This window comes from Lactuca saligna, chromosome 1 (genome assembly GCF_052625555.1).
Source record: "Lactuca saligna cultivar CGN05327 chromosome 1, ASM5262555v1, whole genome shotgun sequence".
NCBI lineage: Eukaryota > Viridiplantae > Streptophyta > Magnoliopsida > Asterales > Asteraceae > Lactuca > Lactuca saligna.
Window position 1 is genome coordinate 41,692,545 of NC_136417.1, and position 24,733 is coordinate 41,717,277.

The window sequence follows — 24,733 nt, forward strand, 5'->3', positions numbered from 1 at the left end:
AAGTATTTATCCTGAGAAGAAGAAGGAGTCCACAATAAGGACTTATTTTGTAACTTGGAAGTTATGATTGAAAGTACAACATAGTACGATAAGCAGACGCAAGATTGGGTATCGTCTGCGGTCAAGAAAGCCATAGAGTTAAATACTCTTTCGAGGAAACATAAAATTTACAGTTATTACCTAGGATGAAGAGATAGTGTATGGAATCATTATACAAGTTCTATTTTCGTTGATGATTCCGGGACGTAATCATCCCAAGGGGAAGATAATTGTAACGCCCGTAGATCAGGGCTAGTCAATTTAGAGACAATAAGCGTCAAAAATGACTTTTTGATAGAAGACTATTTAGGATAAATAATCCTAACTAAGTTGTAGTATATGTTACAAGGTTTCCGTGCATATAAAGAATGCCAAAATCCGAGTTATAACGAAGGAGTTATGACCTGTTGAAGTTTCGCAACAGAACCGACACAACGCTGAATGACGTAAAAAGTGAATTCATGTTAGAGTGATATTTAGCCTTAGCGATCTAAACGAGAATCGAAGATCTCGTTGTTAGTAGCGAAACGACGAAAAGTTAGGCAAGAACGGACGTCGGACGAAGAAGTTATGAATTTATAACGAAATTTTCTGTCCCGACCTATTAAAAATAAATAATAAAAATAAAATTCAAAATTAGCCGACGGAGTCTAAACGAAAGTCGTAGAGTGTAGTCTCACCTACGCGTGGATATAAAGAACGTCGAAAACGGAGTTCGTATGAAGAAGATATGAATTTTCGAAGTTTATTAATGAATTAATAATTAAATTTAATTATTAAATCCCGACCTTATCCGAAGACGAGTCATCGGACTCATCCGAAGTACGCCCCGCATACAGCGAAGCATGACGACCTTCGCACTCGAGTTCTTCGGATGATGCATGCAGTGACGAATTCGGATGCGTACGCCCCGCGTACTCCGATGCTCCAGCCTCCTATAAATAGGATGCGAGGGCAGCCGGCTCTTTCGCCAATTTTCTCTCTTCTCTCTCCCGTTTTGCATCGTTTTGCGTGCCAGAAATACCCCGAAGCCCCGGTATTATTCTCGAGCCCCGAGGCAAGTCCCGAGATCCCGAAGATCCCGAGAAGTGCGGTTCCTGAGTCGAAGCTCTGCCCGCGAGAAGTTCGATTTTTGTGGAGATCTTCCAGATCTACTGAGGATTACTACTTCTGCAAGTCGTAGTGCTGTCCGATCATCTTCTGATCAAGTGAGTGTATACTACCTTTCATAAACACGATAATAATACATGTATGGTTTGAGTGTATTAAGTATATTGTTGTTTATATGTGTGGGTGTGTAGTTACTTTCTTCTAACACATAAATGTGAAGTATTTGCTATGAAATACATGCTATGTGTTTATATGTTATTTGTCTATTTGAGATGGGCATGGAAATTGGAGTTTTATACAGGTGTTAAATGATCTAAACTGTGTAAGTGTTTATATCTACAAAATTGTTGGGTAGAACATAGTTAGATGGAATAGTTGGTGACTATGGAGTTAGCGCCTATTGTATAAACCTTGGCGACGATGTGACTTTATGCCTATTTGATGAAACTTGGTGACTATGGAGTTAGCGCTCGTTGAGTAAACCTTGGCGACTATGGAGTTAGTTCTTGTTGAGTAAACCTTGGCGACTATGGAGTTAGCGCTTGTTGAGTAAACCTTGGCGACTATGGAATTAGCGCTTGTTGAGTAGACCTTGGCGACTATGGAGTTAGCGCTTGTTAAGTGAACTTTGGTGACTATGGAGTTAGCGCCAGATAACTATGGATTTAGTACTTGATAAATAAGCTTTGGCAGCAATGGAATTCGTGCCAAATTCCTTATGAATAAATGAATGAAGGATAGTTGGTTCTTAGGGTAAAACGTTAAGAAGATAATGGGGACGGGTGATTGGGTTGATCGTTTGCTGATTACATATAATAATTATATTATTGTGGGTTGAAAATCCTATATTCTCACCAGGCTCCCAAGCCTGACCCACTCAGTTTTCTTTTCATTACAGGTAATGGCACTAGGGTATAAGTTGGAGGACTTGACGAGAGATTTTGGATTATAGATCAGTAGTTGAATAACTATTGTAAGGTCTATTTTATATTGTTTATGCTTTTGGTTTGTAAGGAACATGACATCCCGAGTTTTTATTATTTAATGAAAATACATTCTTTTCGAGAAATGTTTTGATAAATGGTTATCATATTTTATTTTGGGAACAAATTCCGCAACCGTTTTCTTTAAACGATCACTCTGATTTATAAAACAAAGCATAAACAAATCGGTCTTTTCTGGCCGTGAAATTGGGGATGTCACAGTTGGTATCAGAGCATTCGTTTAAGCGAACTAGGAATTTGTAGGAAATTTCTAGACTTAAACCTAGAATGCTAAGTAATGATTGTGAGGAGTGTGTCTAAAATATGTTAGGTAGTACACCTAAACTGACACAAGCACTAGTTTATTTTAGGAGTGATGCCTAAAATGCTTTTACGTGCTAAATGTTTTGTGTGATGGCTATATTGAGGCTATTATTTGTTCGGATCTATGGTCTGTTGCTGACCAGATCTGGAAACCTTATGTGTTTAGGATTCTAAGCGTATGGCTACGATATTAGAACTAGCATGTAAACGTTTCGGGGTGATAAGGAGATTTATACATTTATCGTAATTAAAGCTTTCTTATCTTAAAATTCTCGCTTGGTACACTGAATGTCTGCTTGGATGTACAAGGGGTCATGGTGAAGACTCGTAGAGAAATTGAGTAAATGGAGGAAATGAAGAAGGCTAATGATAGTGGATGACACCTATCAGAAGATATCGTAAGAGTGGTATCTTGCCTTTAGAGTATGTCTATGAAATAAAAGTACGTTTAGAGGAGTACGGTACGTGTAAAGTACACCTTCAATTGGCAGGATGATTGAACGATTGGTGAAGTTCTTGAAGTTGTCTCATCGTCTGATATTTTCATCACCAATTGAGTTGAAGTAGAGTTGATGATTGAAGATTGAGCAATGAAGAAGTCCTAGTAGAGTCTAGGGAAATTGTTTATGATTACTTGGACACATTCGTACGTGTTAAATTGTTTTGTGATTTTATTGTATGGTGACTTGGTCGACTACGGGACAATACTTGGGACGAGTATGAGTAGGTGTGAAAGGTAGTAGATGCATATACTACTGGAAGCACAAGACTCGCACTTGGATCAGGGAAAGTCACAAGGTTACCAAGAAGCTAGTGATTGATTCCATTTTATTCTGGTATGTCATTACTATTGTTTCGGTAATGACTAGTAAGATGGTTCTTGTTCCGACCCTAGTGGTCATATTTAAATTTGAGTTCGACTACGAGGAGTATGTTACGTGGTCTAGAGGACCAAGTTAGATGTGACATCTGACTTAAGTTAGAAGGTTGAAGTTAATGCGATTGATAGTGCCGCGCTCGTTGCTAAAAGAAGTTTGCAGGTAGAAGTGCTACAAGCTGAAATGTTATTATATCACATTAGAATATGAAGGAAGGTATATTCCATTTTGGAATTTAACTCTAAGAGACCTGAGTCTAAGCATTGCATCATTCGATGAGAGGTCATTAGAACACGACCCATCGGTTGTTACAATAGATAAATGAAAGTATTTATCCTGAGAAGAAGAAGGAGTCCACAATAAGGACTTATTTTGTAACTTGGAAGTTATGATTGAAAGTACAACATAGTACGATAAGCAGACGCAAGATTGGGTATCGTCTGCGGTCAAGAAAGCCATAGAGTTAAATACTCTTTCGAGGAAACATAAAATTTACAGTTATTACCTAGGATGAAGAGATAGTGTATGGAATCATTATACAAGTTCTATTTTCGTTGATGATTCCGGGACGTAATCATCCCAAGGGGAAGATAATTGTAACGCCCGTAGATCAGGGCTAGTCAATTTAGAGACAATAAGCGTCAAAAATGACTTTTTGATAGAAGACTATTTAGGATAAATAATCCTAACTAAGTTGTAGTATATGTTACAAGGTTTCCGTGCATATAAAGAATGCCAAAATCCGAGTTATAACGAAGGAGTTATGACCTGTTGAAGTTTCGCAACAGAACCGACACAACGCTGAATGACGTAAAAAGTGAATTCATGTTAGAGTGATATTTAGCCTTAGCGATCTAAACGAGAATCGAAGATCTCGTTGTTAGTAGCGAAACGACGAAAAGTTAGGCAAGAACGGACGTCGGACGAAGAAGTTATGAATTTATAACGAAATTTTCTGTCCCGACCTATTAAAAATAAATAATAAAAATAAAATTCAAAATTAGCCGACGGAGTCTAAACGAAAGTCGTAGAGTGTAGTCTCACCTACGCGTGGATATAAAGAACGTCGAAAACGGAGTTCGTATGAAGAAGATATGAATTTTCGAAGTTTATTAATGAATTAATAATTAAATTTAATTATTAAATCCCGACCTTATCCGAAGACGAGTCATCGGACTCATCCGAAGTACGCCCCGCATACAGCGAAGCATGACGACCTTCGCACTCGAGTTCTTCGGATGATGCATGCAGTGACGAATTCGGATGCGTACGCCCCGCGTACTCCGATGCTCCAGCCTCCTATAAATAGGATGCGAGGGCAGCCGGCTCTTTCGCCAATTTTCTCTCTTCTCTCTCCCGTTTTGCATCGTTTTGCGTGCCAGAAATACCCCGAAGCCCCGGTATTATTCTCGAGCCCCGAGGCAAGTCCCGAGATCCCGAAGATCCCGAGAAGTGCGGTTCCTGAGTCGAAGCTCTGCCCGCGAGAAGTTCGATTTTTGTGGAGATCTTCCAGATCTACTGAGGATTACTACTTCTGCAAGTCGTAGTGCTGTCCGATCATCTTCTGATCAAGTGAGTGTATACTACCTTTCATAAACACGATAATAATACATGTATGGTTTGAGTGTATTAAGTATATTGTTGTTTATATGTGTGGGTGTGTAGTTACTTTCTTCTAACACATAAATGTGAAGTATTTGCTATGAAATACATGCTATGTGTTTATATGTTATTTGTCTATTTGAGATGGGCATGGAAATTGGAGTTTTATACAGGTGTTAAATGATCTAAACTGTGTAAGTGTTTATATCTACAAAATTGTTGGGTAGAACATAGTTAGATGGAATAGTTGGTGACTATGGAGTTAGCGCCTATTGTATAAACCTTGGCGACGATGTGACTTTATGCCTATTTGATGAAACTTGGTGACTATGGAGTTAGCGCTCGTTGAGTAAACCTTGGCGACTATGGAGTTAGTTCTTGTTGAGTAAACCTTGGCGACTATGGAGTTAGCGCTTGTTGAGTAAACCTTGGCGACTATGGAATTAGCGCTTGTTGAGTAGACCTTGGCGACTATGGAGTTAGCGCTTGTTAAGTGAACTTTGGTGACTATGGAGTTAGCGCCAGATAACTATGGATTTAGTACTTGATAAATAAGCTTTGGCAGCAATGGAATTCGTGCCAAATTCCTTATGAATAAATGAATGAAGGATAGTTGGTTCTTAGGGTAAAACGTTAAGAAGATAATGGGGACGGGTGATTGGGTTGATCGTTTGCTGATTACATATAATAATTATATTATTGTGGGTTGAAAATCCTATATTCTCACCAGGCTCCCAAGCCTGACCCACTCAGTTTTCTTTTCATTACAGGTAATGGCACTAGGGTATAAGTTGGAGGACTTGACGAGAGATTTTGGATTATAGATCAGTAGTTGAATAACTATTGTAAGGTCTATTTTATATTGTTTATGCTTTTGGTTTGTAAGGAACATGACATCCCGAGTTTTTATTATTTAATGAAAATACATTCTTTTCGAGAAATGTTTTGATAAATGGTTATCATATTTTATTTTGGGAACAAATTCCGCAACCGTTTTCTTTAAACGATCACTCTGATTTATAAAACAAAGCATAAACAAATCGGTCTTTTCTGGCCGTGAAATTGGGGATGTCACAGTTGGTATCAGAGCATTCGTTTAAGCGAACTAGGAATTTGTAGGAAATTTCTAGACTTAAACCTAGAATGCTAAGTAATGATTGTGAGGAGTGTGTCTAAAATATGTTAGGTAGTACACCTAAACTGACACAAGCACTAGTTTATTTTAGGAGTGATGCCTAAAATGCTTTTACGTGCTAAATGTTTTGTGTGATGGCTATATTGATGCTATTATTTGTTCGGATCTATGGTCTGTTGCTGACCAGATCTGGAAACCTTATGTGTTTAGGATTCTAAGCGTATGGCTACGATATTAGAACTAGCATGTAAACGTTTCGGGGTGATAAGGAGATTTATACATTTATCGTAATTAAAGCTTTCTTATCTTAAAATTCTCGCTTGGTACACTGAATGTCTGCTTGGATGTACAAGGGGTCATGGTGAAGACTCGTAGAGAAATTGAGTAAATGGAGGAAATGAAGAAGGCTAATGATAGTGGATGACACCTATCAGAAGATATCGTAAGAGTGGTATCTTGCCTTTAGAGTATGTCTATGAAATAAAAGTACGTTTAGAGGAGTACGGTACGTGTAAAGTACACCTTCAATTGGCAGGATGATTGAACGATTGGTGAAGTTCTTGAAGTTGTCTCATCGTCTGATATTTTCATCACCAATTGAGTTGAAGTAGAGTTGATGATTGAAGATTGAGCAATGAAGAAGTCCTAGTAGAGTCTAGGGAAATTGTTTATGATTACTTGGACACATTCGTATGTGTTAAATTGTTTTGTGATTTTATTGTATGGTGACTTGGTCGACTACGGGACAATACTTGGGACGAGTATGAGTAGGTGTGAAAGGTAGTAGATGCATATACTACTGGAAGCACAAGACTCGCACTTGGATCAGGGAAAGTCACAAGGTTACCAAGAAGCTAGTGATTGATTCCATTTTATTCTGGTATGTCATTACTATTGTTTCGGTAATGACTAGTAAGATGGTTCTTGTTCCGACCCTAGTGGTCATATTTAAATTTGAGTTCGACTACGAGGAGTATGTTACGTGGTCTAGAGGACCAAGTTAGATGTGACATCTGACTTAAGTTAGAAGGTTGAAGTTAATGCGATTGATAGTGCCGCGCTCGTTGCTAAAAGAAGTTTGCAGGTAGAAGTGCTACAAGCTGAAATGTTATTATATCACATTAGAATATGAAGGAAGGTATATTCCATTTTGGAATTTAACTCTAAGAGACCTGAGTCTAAGCATTGCATCATTCGATGAGAGGTCATTAGAACACGACCCATCGGTTGTTACAATAGATAAATGAAAGTATTTATCCTGAGAAGAAGAAGGAGTCCACAATAAGGACTTATTTTGTAACTTGGAAGTTATGATTGAAAGTACAACATAGTACGATAAGCAGACGCAAGATTGGGTATCGTCTGCGGTCAAGAAAGCCATAGAGTTAAATACTCTTTCGAGGAAACATAAAATTTACAGTTATTACCTAGGATGAAGAGATAGTGTATGGAATCATTATACAAGTTCTATTTTCGTTGATGATTCCGGGACGTAATCATCCCAAGGGGAAGATAATTGTAACGCCCGTAGATCAGGGCTAGTCAATTTAGAGACAATAAGCGTCAAAAATGACTTTTTGATAGAAGACTATTTAGGATAAATAATCCTAACTAAGTTGTAGTATATGTTACAAGGTTTCCGTGCATATAAAGAATGCCAAAATCCGAGTTATAACGAAGGAGTTATGACCTGTTGAAGTTTCGCAACAGAACCGACACAACGCTGAATGACGTAAAAAGTGAATTCATGTTAGAGTGATATTTAGCCTTAGCGATCTAAACGAGAATCGAAGATCTCGTTGTTAGTAGCGAAACGACGAAAAGTTAGGCAAGAACGGACGTCGGACGAAGAAGTTATGAATTTATAACGAAATTTTCTGTCCCGACCTATTAAAAATAAATAATAAAAATAAAATTCAAAATTAGCCGACGGAGTCTAAACGAAAGTCGTAGAGTGTAGTCTCACCTACGCGTGGATATAAAGAACGTCGAAAACGGAGTTCGTATGAAGAAGATATGAATTTTCGAAGTTTATTAATGAATTAATAATTAAATTTAATTATTAAATCCCGACCTTATCCGAAGACGAGTCATCGGACTCATCCGAAGTACGCCCCGCATACAGCGAAGCATGACGACCTTCGCACTCGAGTTCTTCGGATGATGCATGCAGTGACGAATTCGGATGCGTACGCCCCGCGTACTCCGATGCTCCAGCCTCCTATAAATAGGATGCGAGGGCAGCCGGCTCTTTCGCCAATTTTCTCTCTTCTCTCTCCCGTTTTGCATCGTTTTGCGTGCCAGAAATACCCCGAAGCCCCGGTATTATTCTCGAGCCCCGAGGCAAGTCCCGAGATCCCGAAGATCCCGAGAAGTGCGGTTCCTGAGTCGAAGCTCTGCCCGCGAGAAGTTCGATTTTTGTGGAGATCTTCCAGATCTACTGAGGATTACTACTTCTGCAAGTCGTAGTGCTGTCCGATCATCTTCTGATCAAGTGAGTGTATACTACCTTTCATAAACACGATAATAATACATGTATGGTTTGAGTGTATTAAGTATATTGTTGTTTATATGTGTGGGTGTGTAGTTACTTTCTTCTAACACATAAATGTGAAGTATTTGCTATGAAATACATGCTATGTGTTTATATGTTATTTGTCTATTTGAGATGGGCATGGAAATTGGAGTTTTATACAGGTGTTAAATGATCTAAACTGTGTAAGTGTTTATATCTACAAAATTGTTGGGTAGAACATAGTTAGATGGAATAGTTGGTGACTATGGAGTTAGCGCCTATTGTATAAACCTTGGCGACGATGTGACTTTATGCCTATTTGATGAAACTTGGTGACTATGGAGTTAGCGCTCGTTGAGTAAACCTTGGCGACTATGGAGTTAGTTCTTGTTGAGTAAACCTTGGCGACTATGGAGTTAGCGCTTGTTGAGTAAACCTTGGCGACTATGGAATTAGCGCTTGTTGAGTAGACCTTGGCGACTATGGAGTTAGCGCTTGTTAAGTGAACTTTGGTGACTATGGAGTTAGCGCCAGATAACTATGGATTTAGTACTTGATAAATAAGCTTTGGCAGCAATGGAATTCGTGCCAAATTCCTTATGAATAAATGAATGAAGGATAGTTGGTTCTTAGGGTAAAACGTTAAGAAGATAATGGGGACGGGTGATTGGGTTGATCGTTTGCTGATTACATATAATAATTATATTATTGTGGGTTGAAAATCCTATATTCTCACCAGGCTCCCAAGCCTGACCCACTCAGTTTTCTTTTCATTACAGGTAATGGCACTAGGGTATAAGTTGGAGGACTTGACGAGAGATTTTGGATTATAGATCAGTAGTTGAATAACTATTGTAAGGTCTATTTTATATTGTTTATGCTTTTGGTTTGTAAGGAACATGACATCCCGAGTTTTTATTATTTAATGAAAATACATTCTTTTCGAGAAATGTTTTGATAAATGGTTATCATATTTTATTTTGGGAACAAATTCCGCAACCGTTTTCTTTAAACGATCACTCTGATTTATAAAACAAAGCATAAACAAATCGGTCTTTTCTGGCCGTGAAATTGGGGATGTCACAGTTGGTATCAGAGCATTCGTTTAAGCGAACTAGGAATTTGTAGGAAATTTCTAGACTTAAACAATGCAACGGAATATAAATAAGTTTGTGTACCAGGTTCTCTCTCTCTCTCTCTCTCTCTCTATATATATATATATATATATATATATATATATATATATAGTGTGTGTGTGTGTGTGATGTTACCTGTAGGTTTGGAACCTAGTGTGTGCATAACAATAGGCTTGATTTTGTTGCCTTTCATCTGTTCTAGCAACCCCATGGCATCATCCATTTTCCCTAGTTTACATGCAGCATCAATCGCAATACTAAACGAGACCCCATCAAGGAAAACCCTTGATTGCTGCTTAAAATGCTTGAACACGTATAGAGCTTCATCAAGCATGCCCAAACCGCACAAGTATTGCATCATCCACCTCACATACCCATGATCGATTGTTTGAATACCTCTTGATTCCATTTCCTTACAGAGAACCAATGCCTTAACAATGTCCCCTTTCTCACAATAGCCTCGAATTAATGCTCCATAACAACGCGCATCTGGGACAACTTCTCTAAGCTTCATTTCATGAAGCAACACATCTTCTGCATCTTGTAGCTTCGATTCTTTTATAAAACCTCGAATGACACAAGCATATGAAAAAACATCAAGCAGCGGCTTATTCAAATCCTTTACAACCTGAAAGGCTAAATCAGTTTTCCCATTGCAGCAAAGCACATGAATATACCTACTATAAATGAAAGCATTAGGTTCGATTCCAGCCTCTTCCATTTGTCGAAACACGTCCCAAGCTTCTTTCAAACAACCCTTCCTACCATGTCCTCTAATCAGCATCCCATATGTATACACATTCGGGATCAACCCATTCCTCTTCAGTTCTCTGTAAACCGACTCTACCATATCCTCTTTGTCCCACATGATCAACTTGTTCAATACAAAATTACACGTTTCTGTTGACACCACAAGTCCACCCCTACTTTTCATCTCGGACAAGGTGTACATGGCCTCCTCAAACTTTCCGACACTTGCATACACCTCAACCAACCCATCAACAGCTTTTATTAATTTTTCCTCCATCAATGCGTCAAACAGTTTATCAGAAATTTCAAAATTAAAAACTTCCCAATTTGTATTATCAATAACATCATTAAGCAAATTATTTGACCTTACATCCATACTCCCCCAATCCCAATGACACAACAATCGAACAACTGACATGTAAGTTTCTAAATCATGTTTAAAACCAGACTCTTTCAATTCACGGATAAATAACAAAGCGCTGCTCCGTTCACTCTCTAACTGCTTCAAGGTTTCATTAATAACCTTAAACTTAATCTTACTGACCGGATGACTGGTATCCGAAGATGAGTCGGCCACGTCGGAGCATGTTGCATAGGCAAGCGATCTAACAGATTTCCAACGGACATTCCAGGAACATTTTACCAAATTACAGCGAGAAGCCAACCTGATAAAAGGAGGCGGCGGCGGCGGCATAGCGTTTCAGATTCCAAACCTATCGATTTTGGAATCGGAAACCCAACACTGATAAAAATAAAAATATGTGGGGTTTGACTCATTCAAAATTAGGATAAGCGTTTGGACCTGGAAAATCGGATAAGCCTTTTTTTTCTTTTATTTTTTTTTACCTCTACGTGGATTTCATCAAAACCATCCGGTTTTTTTACCGGTTTGGTGCAGCAAGGGTCCATCTAACCCTTCTCATCTATCACCTTACTTTTTTCCTTAAATAAACAAATCATTATATTAATAATTACCTTTTAATAACCATCATTACATAATAATTTTATGCCTTTTATTTATAATTTTTAAGTAATTAATAAATAATGATGAATTTTTTACTAATTATAATACCTTTTTATATAAAAGTATTTTAATAATCTTTTTTAAACTTGCAACATAAAATTGGTTAAATATATTTTTTTATATATTTTTTAAACTTGCAAAATAAAATAGGTAAAATATAATTTTTTTATATATTTTTTAGGTTATTAAACTTGCAAAATAAAATAGGCTAAATATAATTTTTCTTTTTATATAATTTTTAGGTTATTTGTATGTAATTTATTAAAATTATTTTATTTAAAAATATTATAACAAATGGTTAATACCTTAAAAACCATTATTTATACATCCTCGTTTCGATTTAACCCCAAATTTATTTTTTGTTCTTCATTTGCCATTATATTTTAGAAAACGTTTCATTTTCGGACCTTTGACCGGTCATCAACAGGTAATGATGACGTGTCAGTTTTTGTATTTTTTTGTTTGCATTTGGCCCCAACATTTACGTATAAGTTTGCGTTTAACCCCAATATTTTTTGTTCTCTATTTGCCATTATTTTTTAGACAAAATTTCGTTTTAGCCATTGGTCAGTCACGAATAGATATTTTAAAACGTAAGAGTTGAAACTACGACTTCTCATTGAGGGTGAGACGTGTTACCTAGTAAGCCAATAAATTTTTTTTTTTTGTATTATCAATATTTGTTGTATTTAATCTACACATGTATTTTAAAATGAAGGAAAAATATCTAGTGTAAGTCTTGAATCTGTAACATCTAATAAACAATATGACATGCTAATCTTTAAGCTAATCAAAATTGTTAATTCATTCGTAATTCATCTAAAAACAATTGGTTATGTTTACCGACATATTTGTTAAGAAACCATATATTTCTAAAGAGTAAAAAATGTGTCTTCTCTTTAAGGGACGAGGTGTCTTACATGTTTACATTAAATTCAATACAACAAACATTGATAATACAAAAAAAGAATCATTAACTTACCATCTAACACGCCTCGTCCCTTAAAGAGAAGGCACATTTTTTACTCTTTAGAAATATATGGTTTCTTAACAAATATGTCGGTAAATATAACCAATTGTTTATAGATGAATTACGAATGGATTAACAATTTTGATTAGCTTAAAGATTAGCATGTCATATTGTTTATTAAATGTTACAGATTCAAGACTTACACTAGATATTTTTCCTTCATTTTAAAATACATGTGTAGATTAAATACAACAAACACTGATAATACAAAAAAAAAAGTTATTGGCTTACTAGGTAACACGCCTCACCCTCAATGACAAGTCGTAGTTTCAACCCTTACGTTTTAAAATATCTATTCATGACTGACCAATGGCTAAAACGAAATTTTGTCTAAAAAATAATGGCAAATGGGGAACAAAAAATATTGGGGTTAAACGCAAACTTATACGTAAATGTTGGGGCCAAATGCAAACAAAAAAAATGCAAAAACTAACACGTCATCATTACCTGTTGATGACTGGTCAAGGGTCCGAAAATGAAACGTTTTCTAAAATATAATGGCAAATGAAGAACAAAAAATAAATTTGGGGTTAAATCGAAACGAGGATGTATAAATAATGGTTTTTAAGGTATTAACCCTATAACAAAAGACAACAAATATGACATACTAATAATAAAACAAAATTTTGAAAGCAATACATATCAAAAGAGTTCAATTACATTCATACTTAATCCTTGATATGTATCCAAGGTATTTCAGAACTACGAGGCCTATGTTGATTGTATAATTCGAAACGCGATCAATACATAGTTTGCCAGAAAGATGCAGACGAGCTTTTATGAGCATTCCAATATGTCGTGGTGGGAGGCATTGGGTAACTTCCTTTTAAAGACACCGAAAAATAATGTCTGCCTACAAGTGCCACTGTAATGTTTCGGTGAGATTGAAACTCTTCAGGACCTCTCCAAAGAGGGAAGCAGGTTGTAGATTGTTCATGGCTTAGACAATGAACACTCACACCAAACTTGTTGGCAATCAAGTAACCAGTCAAAGACATAATCATCCAATGTCGCAAATACGCAGGTGATTCGAACCAACACAAAGACTTGTATACCTCGTTGAACCCATCAGTAAAAACTTGTTGGTATGCATAAAATTGACTTTGTAACTCTTCAAGCAATTGTTGTCGAATGTATAGCCATTGGTCTTCACTGTGCCCTAGACTAATAGCTACCGCTCGAAACCCACTGTTTCCATCACCGAGTACATCTTGCATCTTGTCGATGTAATCATGAAATACATCAGGAATACTCTTCATTAGGAATGGATCATGCATCCGTGGTTCTTCATTTAAGTCAATGCTGTACGAATAATTATGCATTTCAGGTTCTTTATTTAAATCCAACCCAATGAACTCTGATGTGGTAGAGTCGTTGCATCTAGGAGGAGCTTGATTTGGTGGGTTGACGTTTTTTATGTTGTTTCTTCATACTCGGCCGTCCGCGGGTCTTATTTTGAATTGTGGGTTCTCCAACATCAATTGTGCGCGGATCGTATATCTCTTTTAGTTTTTTCAAATAATTTTTTTTCCTGCTTCTGACTGCTTGTTGAAATTTTCTTTATACTTTTCAACATCATCGTCGCAACAAATATCGCCTTTTTTTTTCAGGCTTCGTATCAGAAATACTGCATTTTCTCCAAAAGATATCTATTAAATCCAAGGGTATTTCTTCACCTTTATTAAAATACAAAATAAATATTTTTGTAATATTTAAAAATTTATATATGTTGTAATTGAACATACTAACCTGAGTTTAAGTAAACAGAAAGCATGCAAGCACATGGTAACCCACAACTGGTATGGAGTTTGCAACCACAATTTGAGGAGTCCAACTTTGATGCATTTAACCTTTGGAGCTCTCCTACAATTATATCAAGAGCTTCGTTCGAAACAAAACCTCTTAGTAACCCGAAGCAGTACAAATTGTGATGCTTATATCGGAAAATTAAGCTTTTTTCAAAGCTTTCATTGATCGAAGTAAGTTGTGACTGCACAATTTCATTAATTCGTTGCACAAATCTATCGAGATTAGAACTTGCAGAGTCCAAAAATCTCTTTAAATTGGCATGTGCACTCTCGACTCTATTGGTTGTGTTGTTTCCAAAATTAAGATGTTGATCAATCCAAACAGATACAAACATTTCTTTGTACTTCAACCAAGTATCTTCTATGTATTTCAAAACACCTGAAGGTTGTGATTTAGAAATATAGTTAACACATACGTAAATAAATAATAATATGAAGGTTATGATTTAGAAATATAGCTAAAAAAACAAGCTTACGTGGATATTTTATCAACATTGATTGAAGTCGCATGTAGTTTTCCGTGTAATCCATCAATGTTGGAGAATCAATTAGTAAGTTCCATAATGATCTAAAAGAGCGTCGATCATCTTCCAACGTGGTCATTTTGTTGCAATGCTTCAAAATGTTTTGTTCAATATGCCATTTACAAAGTAATCGGGCAGCATCCGGAAAAATTGTTTCACATGCCTTGATGAGTGCCAACTCTCTGTCTGTGATTATTACACGTGGGTGCATACACGTATCAAGCGTCGAATTTAGACAATTTAACACCCAAGTATAGTTGGCCTCCTTTTCTCTATGTATAAAGGCAAAGCCTATAGAGAATGTCTTTTGAGTTGATGTCACACTAACAATTTGAACCAACGGCTTATTATATTTGTTGGTTTTGTACGTGGCATCTATTATCAACACATGTGGAAATGCACGCCATATCTTCCAAGACGTTGGATGAACGAAGAATAAATTTTCTAACTCATTTGAATCACCTGTAGTAAACTCATAGACATAATCATTGGTGTGTAAAAGGGACATAAGAACCTGCATTGGAGTTCTTCCTGCTTGCTCGTGCATCCGGATCTTTTGTTGTGCATTGTATATTGTTTTAATTGTCGACACATTGTTTTCGTTTTGAACCTTCAATGTTGACAGGATGTCACGTGGCGCCACGTTCTTTCTTGTTAAATTAGCCACCAAACGAGTCTCATCGACAGATAACCGTCTTGCAAATGGATGACCCTCCATATGTTGTGCTGGTGGATGATTATGTTCATCACATATTACTCTTAGCGTCCATTTATCATGTTCTTTTGAATACTTTCCTTCCAATTGAAATTTACAATTAGTCATTTTGCTTCCAGATGCTCTACTTGTATACTCTTTAGGTTTATACTCTCTGCCACGATCACATATAAGTATGACTGTATGCACGTAGCCGTTCCCATATGCCTTTGATCTTCTAGTAACAATGACATATCCTAAAGAACGTGCGGTGTTTTGTGTCCACTCCAATAATTCCTCACGAGACTTGAACTTCTGCAATCAAATTTCAAGTGATTTAGTATATATGTTGTATTTGAAAGCATAATAATTGATATAATTATATAACCTGATCGGTAGAAAATGCCGAAGTTTTTGTAGAAAAATCTTTATCTCTAGCCGACAAGTTGATTCCAAAAAACTTAAACATCTCTAAATAAAAAAAAACACAAGATAAATAATTAGAATATTGCACAAATATAAAAATGAGAAATACATAAAAATAAATATTTTATAAAATTTTAATACTAAAAAAAGCTTATTTAAATAAATTTTATAAGAAAAGACCTATTTTTTTTAAGAAAAATATCCAAATTTCGTTTTTAAAAAAGCCCAACATTTTTAAGCCCAATCCAATATTTTTAAAACCCTAAACCATCCATATAAATTAGAAAGTAAACCCTAAAATCATAAACTATTATTAGCCGTCATCAAAGAATTCTCTCATCCTCACAAATCTGTGAGCACGAGCAACCTCCATCTTCGTCTGACCAGGAGCCGCGACCACCTCCACCGCCGGCAGCAACATCTATTTTCCGATCACAGTTACAACAAAAGTGAAAACGACGACCACCACCCCCTCTCATCTAGCCCATTTCTTTCTTAATCTCTCCACCAACGAATCTGTCTCCCCTCAGCTCCGCCACACCCCGCTCTTCATCCACCCTACATATATGAATTTCCGACAACACCCAAACGTCCCACTCATCTCCTTCACCCGTATCTGTTCCTCCCTCATCTCTTTCTCCTTCAAAAACTTTGACATTCGGACCACCACCTATCGATTTCTCTCCCTCTCTCCCTGTCTCTCTCTCTCTCTCATTTTCTGTTATGATCGGATGTTGTAGAAACACCACCGGTGGTCGGACCGGAGGTGGTTACGGCGGTGTTCAGTGGAGGTATTAGGTTGCGATGGATAATAACAGTGGGCAGAAAATATATTTACAAGCATTTCCATTTTACCTTAAGTTTAAAAACAAAAGCTATTGTTTGTTTACATTAAAAATGTATGTTTTGATTTTATATTAGATATGTGTTATAGTTGGATTAGTTGACAGTTAATTGGCTATTAAGAGGATACATTTTTCAATGTTTGAAATACGTAGATAATTGTAAAGATCAAAATTGAATTTGTAAATATCGATATTGAATTTATTATAAAATTAAATAAGATGGTTAGGTTATTTATTCATCTTGACCTTAATTAACCCCTATTCACATTGTTACAAACATTTCTTTTTCCCTATATTAATTGTTAGCATGTTTATTCGTTCAATGATTTTTTTTTTAACAGAAAAAGCTGAAAAATATTAAATTTTCAAAGTCAAACAGTTTAATTTCCTAGGTATTGAAAAACACATCATTTTGACTAAAAACTCATAATTACAGGGTCCTATAAGGAAATCTAGGGTCCAAATAGTAGGACCCTATTTAAAAATAAAAAATAAAATCTATTTTAATAAAGAGAAATTAAATTGATTCTTATTTTTTATGCCTATAAATATTCATATCCAATAAAATTATGACAAGTATCATCATTCCATATTTTTTTAACTAACTTATTAAGGCTATATTAAGAATATATCAAATAAAATTAAAATGAATGGTGATTTGTCATAATTTTAGTGGATATGAATAATTATAGGCATAAAAGGTAGAAGATAATTTAATTTCTCTTTTGTGACATCCCCAATTTCACGGTCAGAAAAGATCGATTTGTTTATGCTTTGTTTTATAAAATCCGAGTAATCCTTTGATTAAAAGAGTTGCAGAATTTGTTCCCAAAACAAAATATGATAAAATTTATCAAACGTTTCTCAAGAGAATATATTTTCATTAAATAATAAAACCTCGGGATGTTATGTTCCGATACAGACCAAAAGCATAAACAATATAAAATAGACCTTACAACAATTATTTATAACTACTGATCTATAATCCAAAATCTCTCGTCAAGTCCACCAATTTATACTCTTGTGCCATTACCTGTAATGCAAAGAAAACTGAGTGGGTCAGTCTTGGGAGCCTGGTGAGCATATAGGGTTTTCAACCCACAATAATACATTTATTATATTCAACTATCAAACAATCAACCCAAATACTCATCCCCATATCTCCTTTATTTTCTCAAGGGTTTACCATAAGAATCCACTATCTTTCATTCATTCATTCCTAAGGATTTACCTAAGGAATTAGCACGAAGTCCATTGCTGCCAAAGTTTATCTATCAGATACTATATCCATAGCTATCAGGCGCTAACTCCATAGTCACCAAGGTTTATACAATAGGCACGAAGTCACATCGTCACCAAGGTTTACTCGATAGGCACTAAGTCGCATAGTCGCCATGGTTTACTCAACAGGCACGAAGTCACATCGTCACCAAGGTTCATCAAATAGGCACGAAGTCACATCGTCACCAAGGTTTTACTCAATAGGCACGGAGTCACATCATCACCAAGGCTTTACTCAATAGGCACGAAGTCGCATCGTCACCAAGGCTTTACTTAATAGGCACGAAGTCGCATCGTCACCAACTATTCCATCTACCTATGCTCTACCCAACATTTTTGTAGATATAAATACAAACGCAGTTTAAATCATTTAACACCCGTATAAAAACATCAACTCCAAGCCCATCTCAAATAGACAAATAATATATAACACATAGCACGTATTTCATAGCTAATACTTTATATTTATGTGTTAGAAGAAAGTAACTATACACTCACACTTATAAACAATAATATATATACACATAGCACGTATTTTATAAAATACTTCATATCTATGCATAAGATGAAAGTGACTATACACTCACATGATAAGACGATGATCGGGCAGCACTACGGCTCTAAGAGTAGTACTTCTTCGGTGAAACTAAAAGATCTTCGCACACCGGACTTCTCACAGGCAGAGCTTCGGCTCAAAAACTCTTTTCTTCTCGAGATCTTCGGGCTTCGGGACTCGCTTTGGGTCTCAGGATGATACCAGGGCTTCGGTGGGTTAAAATAGGGCTTAGAGAGAGTATCAGGAGTGGGAGAGTAAGAGATGAGCAACCAAACTCGATTGCCCCTTGAATTCTATTTATAGGGTGCATTTTCTGGGTTCACCTCGTGAATTTCTAATATTCACCTCGTGAGTTTCTAATATTCACCTCGTGAGCTCAATACGTCATTGCGTTCGTCATGGCCATTTGCCCTGGAAGAAGTCCATCATCTGTTCACCTCGTGAATTTCTAATATTCACCTCGTGAGTTCTGACAATTTTGGGGTTTCGCGCCCCGAACTTCAGAAATTCATAACTTTCGCATACGAAATCCGTTTTCGACATTTTTTATATACACGCATAGGTAAAAACAACTTTTATTTAGACTTCGTCGGCTAATTTTGACTTTAATTTTCATATATTATTAATATATTATTTTTAGTAGACCGAGACAGGAAAACTCCGTTCAAAATTCATAAATCCTTCATTTGAATTCCGTTTTCGTCTGTCTTTTTGTCGTTACGCTACTATTAACGAGATCTTCGATTCTCGTTTAGGTTGTGTCGGCTAAAAACCACTCGATCTAATATTTGGATTTTGGGTTGTATATTGCTAATGCTGAAACTTCGAAAAATCATAACTTCCTCATACGAAGTCAGATTTGGGAGTTCTTTTTATGCATGCTCTCAGTTTAACGTATTCTACGACTTTCGTTTACATTACTAAGGCTAAATATCGCTCTATCGTAAATTCACTTTTTACGTCGCGCTGTGTCGTGCCGGTTCTGTCGCGAAACTTCGACAGGTCATAACTTCTTCGTTATAACTCGGATTTCGGCGTTATTTATATGTACGGAATCCTTGTAACATATAATATAACTTAGTTCAGATTAATCCTTCTAAATAATATTCCATCAAAAAGTCATTTTTGATGCTTGTCGTCTCTAAACTGACTAGCCCGGATCTACAGGCGTTACATCTTTAATAAAACAGGTTTATCTTATTCGTTTTACGTCAGATTGACATGTGCTTTTTCCAACGTCTAATGTAGAGTTTGTAGATGAGTTTAGACTATAATTTTGTCGTTTGTGGTGTTATATTCAATGAATTATAATCTTTCAAAGTTGGGATATCAAAGCTAAACTATTTCATCTTTTCAACTATTATTTAAAACTTTTGTATTCTGTGAAAATAATTAAACAACCATATGTCATTCGTTTTAATTTATATTGGCATGTGGTTTTTTCCAACATGTAAGAGTTTGTATATGAGTTTTTTTGGAAAGGGAACTTCCTTAACGAGGATTTCTGGGCCAGCTTTCGCACACTGACTAATCCCCCGCTGCAAACATGAGGCTTTGCCTCATGCCCTGGAGTCACTGTAGGCGAACCTCCATGGCCACAAGGGCTGAATGGTGCCAAGATTTGAACATGGGTATATAGGTTATCCACCATATCTTCCACATGTCTTACCAAGTCACCACAACCCTAGTGATTAAGTTTGAATATGAGTTTAGACTATAAGTTTGTTGTTTTTGGTGTTATATTCAATGAAACTTGAAGCTGATATTTCCTCCATAAAACTTGCGAGGTACAGCTTGCAACAGCAATGTATTTTGCTTCAGATGTTGAAAGGGCAATACAATTTTGTTTCTTAGATGATCAGCTAACTAATCTTCCGCCCAAAAATTGACTACCACCAAAAGTGATTTTTCTATCAAGTTGAAGTCCACCATAGTTTGAGTTAGAGTAGGCTTGATGAAGGAAACTTTCATTTGCAGAGTACCAAATTTCGAGGTGCTTAGTTCCTTTGAGATATCGGAATATTTTCTTGACTACCAAAAGATGAGACATCTTTGGATTAACCTGGAATCTAGCACACAGACATGTAGAGAACATGATGTCCGGATGACTTGCAGTGAGGTAAAGTAGTGATCCAATCGTTCCTCTATACTTCTTCTGATCAATACCTGATGGGTCCGAGAAGATCTTGTGTCCAAAACCCATTGGAACCTTTGCAGAGGCACAAGTGTCCATAGAATATTTCTTCAGAAGTTCGGAAATGTATTTATCTTGATGAATGAAGATTCCTCTGTTGGTATGTTTAACTTGCAGTCTGAGGAAGAAGCTCAATTCACAATTCATACTCATCTAGAATCGACTAACCATTAACTTTGCAAAATCAACAACCATTATTGGATCCGTTGATCCAAAAATGATTTCGTCGACATATATTTGGACTAACATGAGATGGTTTCTATTCAATATTTAGAATAATGTTGGATCAATAATACTTCTTTGAAAACTGCAACGCTTCATAAAATCAATGAGTGTCTCATACCAAGCGCGTGGAGCTTGCTTGAGGCCATAAATATCCTTTTGAAGTTACAGTAGTTCGGATACGAAGATTTACAAACCTAGGAGGTTGTTGAAGATACACTTTAGAGTCAAGTTCCTAATTGAGAAAGGCAATCTTGATGTCCATTTGGTAAACTTTGAAGCCTTTGTGAGCAACATAAGTGAAAAAGATTTGGATAACTTCAAGATGAGCTACAGGGGCAAAGGTTTCGTCATAATCGAGTCCTTCGATCTGAGTAAATTCTTTGGCTACCAATCTTGCTTTGTTTCTAATTATGACTTCAACGTCCCCGAGTTTGTTTTGGAAGACCCGTCTTGTACCAACAATAGGGTGATCTTGAGGAGGAGGGACAAGAGTCGACACATTTCTATCAAATTCAACCAGATCTTCTTGCATGGCTATAATCCAATCAGAATATTCTAAGGCTTCTTTGATGGATTTGGGTTCAACCATTGATATGAATGCCGACAAGTGACATTTATTTTGAATGTTGGCAGCAGAGCGGCTTTGAACTCTAGCATTAATATTTCCAATAACTTGATTCGTAGGATGATCCTTTGTCCAGATATGCAATCTCGGAAGTTCTTGTGCATCGGATGATCCAATTGATGGGTTTTGGCTATAAGAACATCCTATGTGCTCATACAAACCCTAATGCTTGGATCTAGGTTTCTCTATTGTACATGCAATTTATCCAAGACTATAAACCCTAATTCTAGCATATAAGTAATCATATTAACATAAGAATGGGTTTAAGATATTACCTTGATTGTTATGTAGCAATAACAATCACAATTCTTTCTTGTAATGACTTTAGAAAGCTTAGAGTCACAAATGTCACTCCTCTAATGGTTCACAAACACCAAGAGCAAGAGGATGAAGAAGAGAAGATAAGGCAATCCATAGCCCAATTGCAATTATCTTATAATTACAATTCCAGTCCCTTAAGTTTAATTAATCTCTTTTAGTCACAAACTTAATTCTTATTAATTCTTGACTAATATTAATTAAACAATATGATTTCTCCTTTAATATATTATTCTCATAATATATTAATAAATCATATTTAATCCTTTCTCTCCATAATTCATCCTATCAAGTTGCTTTGGTGAAGGCAACCCAAAAGGACCATGCACCATCGGGTCAAGTACATACGAAAATAATTATGGACTTAGACACTAATCCAACAGTCTCCCACTTGGATAAGTCTAATAACTATTATGCGTATGACTTCAGATCCTGATCTGCAATCGTAGCTTTCTAAATCCGCTGTCAACTCTGATTCTATCAGATACGCGTGTCCTTTAGATAAGGGATCATATATTCCTCCATTCTAGATATCGTATGATATGATTTCTAATCATTCTCTCTGTACTATCTCTCGACTTCCGATTTATGACGACTGACTAATTAAACAAATCAAATTAGCCCTAGCTCAGCTGAGCATTTATGTTTGTCATCACTAAATCATTGAGGGGCCCAAAGATATCGCTTTTATCCTACTTTGGATAAAAGGAACGGATAAACTTTGATTCAATGCTCGCTTGCACTTACTCACCGAATCACACACAACAATATGTTTTATAACACAAAGTTATGGGTGCGTTTACATATTATCAATGTGCAACCGATTTGCAAGATACAACTCACACATCTCGGTTTCAAGAATATAAGATGTTATCGTCTCACCAATCACTCGTGATACAATTCATGGAGTGATCCAAGTGAGCGTGGGTTTAATCCAATGCTCAAATCATATTCATAAGCACTCATGAACGTTGCAGCAAACATTTGCTTATGTCTAATGCTCTTTAGACAATCCACACACCAATTCACGACAGTCTTTATTCATACCTACTTCCGACATATGAATGACTGTGGCCCGTTCGAATAATTTGACTGTTCTAAACCAATTAAATTATTCAGGAAGTCAAAACATGCAAAGTGAAACACAAGAATAATACTAATCCCATATGGCCTCAAACCTTTGAGTATAAATAAAACACCTTTTATTTATCACCATATCGATTACTCATTATTTGTTGTTTCGGATAATCAACTTCTTACTTGAATTATTACACTTGTCCCATTCTCTTATCATGCACACAATGTTTACCTATGGTTCTTACTTTGTGAAATAGATCAAATGAACACATTTCCAATCATACTCATTTCACAACTCCAAATCCTTTTTTCATAAGTGAAAGAATATTAAATTCTTGCCACTTATAGAATATGTTGGATTCTAACATTTTATGCAATGATCCTTTCGTGATGTCATACCACAAAAGCCACAAAGACTATTGCCAATGATATTACAAAATCATCTATCGGAGATTGTTACAATACAATTCCTTAGATACGATGTCTCTCACTCAAAGTACATTCCTTTGAACATCCTTTTGCATAAAAGTTTCTAATCTAGACATAGATTTTTCAATATTCAATTCCCAATATGGACACGTTTCCATATTTTCCATATGACAACTCATTCTTAATAGAATCTTATCTATTCATAATAATGTCAATATGGTCCATTCAATACTATACTTCCAACTACTCACAAGTGACCAATCCTCGGCGAACTTTGGATTGTCCTTTGATAGTTGCTTAATTATCTTAGTCAAAACCGATTCTTGTCCTTCTTCCCTCTAAATGCGCTAGACATTTGGAAAATTTTAGAATGGTTAAATATTATAGCATTTGCAATCGATCCTAAACCCGAAGCGTATGGGACACGATGCATAATGTCTTACATAAAGATTTGATACTTTGTCAATCTTCTGCCATAATATTTTATGTGCTACGTTCTCAAAATTCGAACTATGAAGAGGAATGCCGTAATCATGATCGAAATTTAAAAATACACTTTGTATCCTTGACTAAATTTATTAACATTCCACAACCTAAACCTTTAGATTTGAAATGAAGCATAATATTCTCTCCCTTAATTATAACAAAACAACTTTTCAACTCTTGCAACTTTGCAAAGTATAACTATTGTTTTCTATAATTAATATTGCTAACTTGCAATACTTTCCATAATAATCATACAATCATAACATTTATGCTCCCACTATCATGATTATTATTATAAACATAACACTTATGCTCCGACTAGCTTTGACATGTATTCAGAAACCAGCTTAACTTCTAGAAAATCAATACTTATTGAATTTCTTAAGCTCATGTTTCTAATACCTAATGCTTTGATAATCCTTTATCTAAGCTTATACACCTTTCCTTTAGATAGCTCATATGTGTGTCTAAACAATTCAGACTAATTGCCAAATCTCACAATTCGAATCATGGAAAGGGATACCGTAACCATAATCGAATTCGAGAATTCAATTTCACAATCACTATCTTCTTAAAATCTTTCTTAGTGAAAGCATTTCCTCACAGTCACTTTCATGAAGGAGGGAATCTTATGACACTTAGATTTTAATGGTGTATGTGTTCCTATCCATGTGAATTTGTCAAAACCAAAGTTTACGACAAATTTAAACTCATATGGA

General features: G+C 36.0%; 1 protein-coding gene across 1 annotated transcript; it reads right to left on the reverse strand.

Annotated features, from left to right (window-relative positions):
• Positions 1-13,266: 13,266 nt before the first annotated feature.
• Positions 13,267-16,457, reverse strand: LOC145005310 (PKS-NRPS hybrid synthetase cheA-like). Its single transcript, XM_078964393.1, has 6 exons — positions 16,346-16,457; positions 15,941-16,023; positions 14,811-15,867; positions 14,276-14,713; positions 14,124-14,202; positions 13,267-13,828 (listed from the first exon to the last, which is right to left on the reverse strand). The coding sequence occupies exons 1-6, from the start codon at positions 16,455-16,457 to the stop codon at positions 13,267-13,269; spliced, it is 2,331 nt and encodes a 776-aa protein (XP_078820519.1).
• Between the last annotated feature and the right edge of the window lie 8,276 nt (positions 16,458-24,733).